The sequence below is a fragment of the Lepus europaeus genome, chromosome 11, assembly GCF_033115175.1.
Source record: "Lepus europaeus isolate LE1 chromosome 11, mLepTim1.pri, whole genome shotgun sequence".
In the NCBI taxonomy this organism is placed as follows: Eukaryota; Metazoa; Chordata; class Mammalia; order Lagomorpha; family Leporidae; genus Lepus; species Lepus europaeus.
In genome coordinates, this window is record NC_084837.1 from 52,626,437 (window position 1) to 52,634,071 (window position 7,635).

General features: G+C 46.7%; 1 protein-coding gene across 1 annotated transcript; it reads left to right on the forward strand.

Annotated features, from left to right (window-relative positions):
- Window positions 1-1,344: 1,344 nt before the first annotated feature.
- Window positions 1,345-2,301, forward strand: LOC133769459 (olfactory receptor 10G2). The gene has a single exon (XM_062204656.1). It carries the CDS (start codon window positions 1,345-1,347, stop codon window positions 2,299-2,301), a length of 957 nt encoding a protein of 318 aa, XP_062060640.1.
- Window positions 2,302-7,635: the final 5,334 nt, after the last annotated feature.

A 7,635-nucleotide genomic window follows, 5' to 3' on the forward strand; every position in this document is an offset into this window, starting at 1 on the left:
AACATTCTGGAGAAACAGAAAGCATAGACGGTGCCTTGGACTTCATTTACACTCAGCATAGGCTCACATTGCTTGAAATGTGAGGCTGATCCACATCCACCATGATGATGTGGTGCAAAGCATGACAAATGGGCTCACACAGGATGAACACGACCACACAGTCAGCCAATCAGCAAACACGTATTTCTTTTCCTATTTTTTAATTATTTTCATATAATCTGAAATGAAGAGAGATAATACACACTCAGAAAAAAAGAAAGAGACGAGAAGAAGGAGAGAAAGAGATCTTCCATCCACTGACTCACTCCTGAAATGCCTGCAATAGCCAGGCTGGACAAGATAGAAGCCAAGAGCCCAGCACTCCATCCAGGTCTTCGACACGAGTGACAGAGACCCAACTGTTTGAACCATAATCTGCTGCCTACCAGTGTGCATATTAGGAGGAAGCTAGAATTGGAAGCAGCATCAGGACTCAAACCAGGTATTCCAATATAAGGTGCTAGTATCCCAACAGCCATCTTAACCACTGTGCCAAATGTCCCCCACACACCCATAAATATTACCTAAGGCTGACCATTGCCAAATAGTGGGGCCGTTGCTATAGATATATCAAAGAACAAAATAGACTTGGTCTTTGCTCTGAAGGATCTTAAAATCTAATAGAAAAAACTAATAAGCATGTAAGAAATAGCTCTGTTGCAGGGAACTACAATTGTCTTTTATAAGTTCTTATTTCCCAGAAGATTGTCTTTCGGGGAGACCTGTTTTGAAGGAAGTAACAGCGAAAACGAATATTGAGGAATCAGATGTGTTAATGTGACACAGGACACCCACAGATCCAGAAGGGAGGAGGGCCTGGGGCTCAGAGGAAACAGAAAGAAAGAAAACCAGAGAAGCTAGCAAGGACCACATCACAAAGGTTCTTGTAGATCACGGGAGGAGATATTCCAAGGACATTAATTCAGAAACCAATCGTAGGGCTGCTAATTGTGGAGTCATGGTTCCCATCTACTCCTTACCACAGAAAACCATCTCTCCACAGTGTCCCTTTTCAGCATAGACACAGCACATACACTAACACAGTGTTAAGACACCCTGTGCCCTGGTTTCCACCACTCATGTGTAGTGTCTCCCAATGAGGGAACACTTCGGGACACCGCAGAATTAACGAGCCTCTAAGGATTTTCCTGACGAGCACACAGATGAAAGATGACAAATGATTTCTACTTAACATGTAGAAGTCTTCTGCTTGCCTTCATCAGGAAAAAAAATTCTCTTGTCCCTCAATTTGTGCTATTTCCCTCATCTGACTTCACCACTCATTTTCCCAGACTACAGAAAAACATGAGAAAGACCAAAAACACATCACTGGACACCAGGGTGACAGACTTCATTCTCCTGGGCTTGTCTCACCCCCCAAACCTGAGAACCCTCCTCTTCCTGGTCTTCTGCACCATCTACGTCCTGACTCAGCTGGGGAACCTGCTCATCCTGCTCACCGTGTGGGCTGAGCCCAAGCTCCACGCACGCCCCATGTACCTTCTGCTGGGGGTGCTGTCCCTCCTGGACATGTGGCTCTCCTCCGTCATCGTCCCTCGGCTTATTCTAAACTTCACTGCTGCCAGCAAGGCTGTCCCATTTGGTGGCTGTGTGGCTCAGCTGTACTTCTTTCACTTCCTGGGCAGCACCCAGTGCTTCCTCTACACCTTGATGGCCTATGACAGGTACCTGGCCATATGCCAGCCCCTGCGCTACCCTGTACTCATGAACAGGAGGTTATGCAGCATCCTTGTGGCTGGAGCTTGGCTGGCCGGCTCCATCCATGGATCTATCCAGGCCACATTGACCTTCCGCCTGCCCTACTGTGGACCCAATCAGATAGACTATTTCATTTGTGACATCCCTGCGGTGTTGAGACTGGCCTGTGCTGACACGAGTGTCAACGAGCTGGTGACTTTTGTGGACATTGGGGTAGTGGCTGCCAGTTGCTTCATGTTAATTCTGCTCTCCTATGCCAACATCATCCGTGCCATCCTGAAGATACGCACTGCTGATGGGAGGCGCCGGGCCTTCTCCACCTGCGGCTCCCACCTAACCGTGGTCACCGTCTACTATGTCCCCTGTATCTTCATCTACCTCAGGGCTGGCTCCAAGAGCCCCCTGGACGGGGCAGTGGCTGTGTTTTACACCGTTGTCACTCCCTTACTGAACCCCCTCATCTACACACTGAGGAACCAGGACGTGAAGTCTGCTCTGAGGAGGATGATGGTAGGTCGAGGGGTTGTGAACGAGAAGAAGTAGCTGCAGGTTCAGGCACCCCTGCAGCACGTTCACTACTGCTCTTCTCAGCTGCTGGGCATACAACAATTGTTCCATAAATAGATGTCAGTTTAGGTAGAATTGAATGGAATTCTACTTAAGAAGAAGCGGCTGGTGTTATATTCAATCTCTATAAATTGTACAAAACTGATTTACACTTTTTGCTATATTTCTGAGCAGGAAGCATGTATTGTTCCTGTGTTAACCATGAGAAATGAATGCTTTTCCTAGGAAGGGGGGGGGGGTATCCCAGGCAAATTTGGGAAAACCTGCATGGTAGGGCAATGCCCTTTCCATTTGCTTCCCTCCCAATTTCCCAAGCCTCTTTTTTTTTATTTTAAAGATTTATTTATTTATTTGAAGGGCAAAGTTACAGAAAGAGAGAGGTCTTCCATCCCCTGGCTCACTCCCCAGATGACCACAATTGCCAGAACTGTGACGATCTGAAGCCAGGAGCCAGGAGATTCCTCTGGGTCTCTCATATGGGTGCAGGGGCCCAAGGACTTGGATCATCTTCTACTGCTTTCCCAGGCCATAGTAGAGAGCTGGACTGGAAGTGGAGCAGCTGGGACTCAAACTCTCACCTATATGGGATGCTGGCACTGCAGGCGGCACTACACCACAGCACCAGCCCCACCCCTCCCCTCCCCCCCATGCCTCTTATCATCAGAATTGCTTAGGGCAAATAGTCCTCCCGTGCACTTCATCTGAGTTGTGAATTGTCTGTGTTTCTTCCAGCCTCTCACTTTCCAATTTGCAGTAAGCAACCCCCACCCCTCACCACCAATCTGACCCCAATATACTTCATTTCCCAATATCTCCACCTCCCTCTTCTCTCCCAGGACCATTAGTTTACCTACTATTCCTTAAACGTTATCCATACTTTCTTGCCTCTGAAACTTTGCTTAAGATAGTCCCTTTGGGGCCAACAGTGAAGCACAGCAGATTAAGCCACTGCTTGTAACAGCAGCATCCCATATAGGAGAGCTGTTTAAGTCCTAACTGCTTGGCTTCCAGTCCAGCTCCCTGCCAATGCTCTTGTGAAGGCAGCAGAATATAGCCCAACTCCTTGGGCTCCTGCCACCATGTGGGAAACTGGGATGGAGATCTAGGCTCCTGGTTTTGTCCTGGTGCAGCCCCAGCTTTTGTGATCCAGTTTCCTGCTACTGAGCCTGGGAAAGCAGAAGATGATCCAAGTCCTTTTGCCCCTGCCAGGCTCGTGGGAAACCAGGTCAAAGTTTCTGGCTCCTGCCTGCAGCTTGGCCCAGACCTCAGTGTTGTTGCTATTTGGAGAGTGAATCAGTATATGGAAGATTTCTCTAACTCTGTCTCTCCTTATCTCTATTACTCTACCTTTCAAGTAAATAGAGAATTAAGAAAAGAAAGGAAGGAAGGAAGGAAGGAAGGAAGGAAGGAAGGAAGGAAGGAAGGAAGGAAAGAAAGAAAGGAGAGAGGAAGAGAGAGAGGGAGGGAGGGAGGGAAGGAGGGAGGATGGTACTGTGGTGTAGTGGGTAAAGCCACCACCTACAGTGCCGGCATCCCACATGGGCACCAGTTCAAGTCTCAGCTGCTCCACTTCTGATCCAGCTCTCTGCTAAGGCCTGGGAAAGCAGTAGAAGATGGCCCAAGTCCTTGGGCCCCTACACCCACGTGGGAGACCCAGAAGAAGCCCCTGGTTCCTGGCTTATATCAGGCCAGTTCTGGCCATTGTGGCCATCTAGGGGAGTGAACAAGCAAATGGAAGACCTCTCTCTCTCTCTCTCTCTACCTCTATCTGTAACTCCTCTGTCTTTCAAATAAATAAATAAATATTTTTTAATTAAAAAAAGTTTTTTTCAAGGTGTATTTATTTATTTGAAATAAATGCAATTAGCAAGAGAGAGAGAGGTAAACCGATCTTCCATCTGTTGGTTCATTCCCCAAATGGCCACATGGCCAGTGCTGAGTCAGTCTGAAACCAGGAGCCTGGAACTATATCTGGGTCTCCCAAGTTTGGTGAGAAGCACTTGGGCCATCTTCCACATCTTTCCCCAGCACATTAGCAGGGGGCTGGATTGGAATTAGCAGAGGGCTGGATTGGAAGTGGAGCAGCTGGGACTAAAACCAGTATCCATATGGGATGTTGGTGTCACAGTTGGTGTCTTAACCCACTGCACCACAACACTGATCTCTTGAGTTACATACTTTTTACTTTGTGCATGTAAACATATAGAATTTTATTACTTAAGCTAACCTTAATGTATCTCCATTTCTTGCCACCTAAAAACAAATCAAAACAATAATCACAGCTGAACCTAACGAGTTCGTTTGGAAGTGATCTCTCAGGATTGTGAAAAAGAGGACAAGAAAAGAATAAAATTTGGACTTCCCAAGTTAATGTTTGGTTTCAACATGATGTTTGTATAAGTGACTCAACATAATATTGCATTTATGCTGCAATCATGCTTCCTAAAATAATGAAGTAGCAAACTACTTGTTTAAAAGACCAGGATGTAGGGGTCAGCACTGTGGCTCATGGGTCAATCCTCCAGCTGTCGCACCAGCATCCCATATGGGTGTTGGGTTCTAGTTCCGGCTGCTCCTCTTCCAGTCCAGCTCTCTGCTGTGGCCCAGGAAGGCAGTGGAGGATGGCCCAAGTGCTTGGGCCCCTGCACCCGCATGGGAGACCAGGAGAAGCACCTGGCTCCTGGCTTCGGATCGGTGTAGTTCCAACCATAGCGGCCATTTGGAGGGTGAACCAACGGAAAAAGGAAGATCTCTCTCATACTGTCTAACTCTATCTGTCAAAGAAAAAAAAAAAAAACAGGATGTAAAGAATAAATGCCAACCTTTTTGTGTCACTCGATCTACCCACCTGCAACAGTCTTGCATACACATGTGTTGTACAACTAGGTGGGCTGGTTGTCAACCACCATGGTTCAATCCAACGTAGCCTATTGGTTTTGTATCAGCCCTCTTCAACTAGGTCCCCCAGCTTTCCAACTGAATTCCTGGCTATTTGCAAACCCACCCACAATTTCTTGAAAGGTCAGATCTCAAACCTAGGTTGCAATTCCTGAAATAAGTTCTAAGAATCATTATGGTGCATTCTTCGGACCATTTCTCCCTGCTGATTTATCACAAACATGCCTCATGCTCCCCCTGAGCAGCTCTATTCAGCTAAGGGCAAATTTACCCTGACTGTGTTTGTTTCTTTTTTTAACAATCTGCAAGCTAAGGAGAGTTTTTGCACTTTTTAAGTAGTTGAAAAGAAGAATAGTATTTTGGGGCCAGCGCTGCAGCAAAGCGGGTAAAGACGCCGCCTGTAGTGCTGGCATCCCAAATGGGCATGGGTTCGAGTCTCAGCTGCTCCACTTCCAATCCAGCTCTCTGCTGTGGCCTGGGAAAGCAGTAGAAGATGTCCCAAGGCCTTGGGCCTCTGCACCCACATAGGAGACCCAGAAGAAGTTCCTGACTCCTGGTTTTGGATCAGAGCAGCTCCAGCCATTGCAGCCATTTGGGGAGTGAAACATGGGATGGAAGACCTCTCTCTCTCTCAGCCTCTCTTTCTCTGTATGTGTAACTCTGATTTTCAAATAAATAAATAAACCTCTAAAAAAGAATAATAGTATTTTGTGATCATAAAAATAATATGAAATTCAAATTTCATTGTCTCTAAAAAAAAGCTGTTTTCCATATTATGGTCATGCCCACTTGGATGGCTGCTTTCACATACAATGGCAGAGTTAGTAGCTGTGATACAGTCTGTATGGTCCAAAAGGCCAAAATACATATTAACTAGCCCCTTCAGAGAGAAAGTTTGCTAACCTCTGCCTTAGACTTTTCATCAAACAGCTAGCTTGGGAGCAACAGAATCATCCACAAAAGACTGGTGGGGGTAGGGGGAATATAACTTAGACCACATTAAAGGTGTGCTGTCAAAGCACAGATCATATCTTTTTCTTTTCTTTTCTTTTTTTTTTTTTTTTTTTTTTTTTTTTTTTTTTTTTTTTGACAGGCAGAGTAGATAGTGAGAGAGAGAGACAGAGAGAAAGGTCTTCCTTTTTGCCATTGGTTCACCCCCCAATGGCCGCTGTGGCCGGCGCATCTCGCTGATCCAAAGCCAGGAGCCAGGTGCTTCTCCTGGTCTCCCATGCGGGTGCAGGGCCCAAGCACTTGGGCCATCCTCCACCGCCTTCCCGGGCCATAGCAGAGAGCTGGCCTGGAAGAGGGGCAACCAGGACAGAATCCGGCACCCCAACTGGGACTAGAACCTGGTGTGCCAGCGCCGCAAGGCGGAGGATTAGCCTGTTAAGCCACGGCGCCGGCCAGATCATCTCTTGATATCTGAAGAAAGTGTGGAAAAAGCTATCTCAAAAATGAGACTAGAAAAAGTCAGACAAAACTCAAGCTGTTCGAGAAACAGGACCAAGAAATGCTAATAAAAGTCACTGCTCAGGGCACAAGACTTAAAATGCTGTAGATAGGGGACAGGCATTGCGGTGTAGCATTTGGGACACCTGCATTCCATAGCAGAGTGCCTGCTGAGAGTCCTTGTTACTCCGTACTTTCCATATAGCTACCTTTAAGATGCCTGGGAAGCAGCAGATAATGGCCCAAGTACTTGGGTTCCTGCCACCCTCATGGGAGACCTGGATAAAATTCTTGACTCCTGGTTTCAGCCTGACCCAGACCTGGCTATTGCAAGTACTTGGGGAGGGAGCCAGCAAATGGAAGATTTTGCATATTCTCTCTCTGGCTATCCCTTTCTCTGTGTCACTCTTTTCAAAGAAAGTAATTAAATCTTTTTTAAAAATTATAAATAGGTAGCATAGAAGATAACTGTGTTGAATGACCTTTAATGTCTCTTTGATCCTGGGAATCTGTGCTTTTCCTAATCTAGCTTGTGAATTTTGCAAAATATGAATGTTCCATACAAAAACTTCTCTTAAAGCCAGTGCTGTGGTGTTGTGGGTAAAGCCACCACCTGCAGTGCTGGCATCCCATATGGGCGTAGGTTTAAGTCCCAGCTGCTCCACTTCCAATCCAGCTCCCTGCTAATGATCCTGGGAAAGCAGTAGAAGATGGCCCAGGTCCTTGGACCCCTGCACTACAAGGGAGCTCTAGGTTCCTGGCTTCAGATCAGCCCAGCTCCAGCCATTGCAGTCATTTGGGGAGTGAACCAGAGGACGGAAGACCTCTCTCTCTCTCTCTCTCTCTGCCTCTGCCTCTGCCTCTCTGTAACTCTGCCTTTCAGATAAATAAATAAATGTTTTTTTAAAAAATTTCTTGAGGTAGTCATTTGGCACAGTGGTTAAGAGACCACTTGGGATGCCT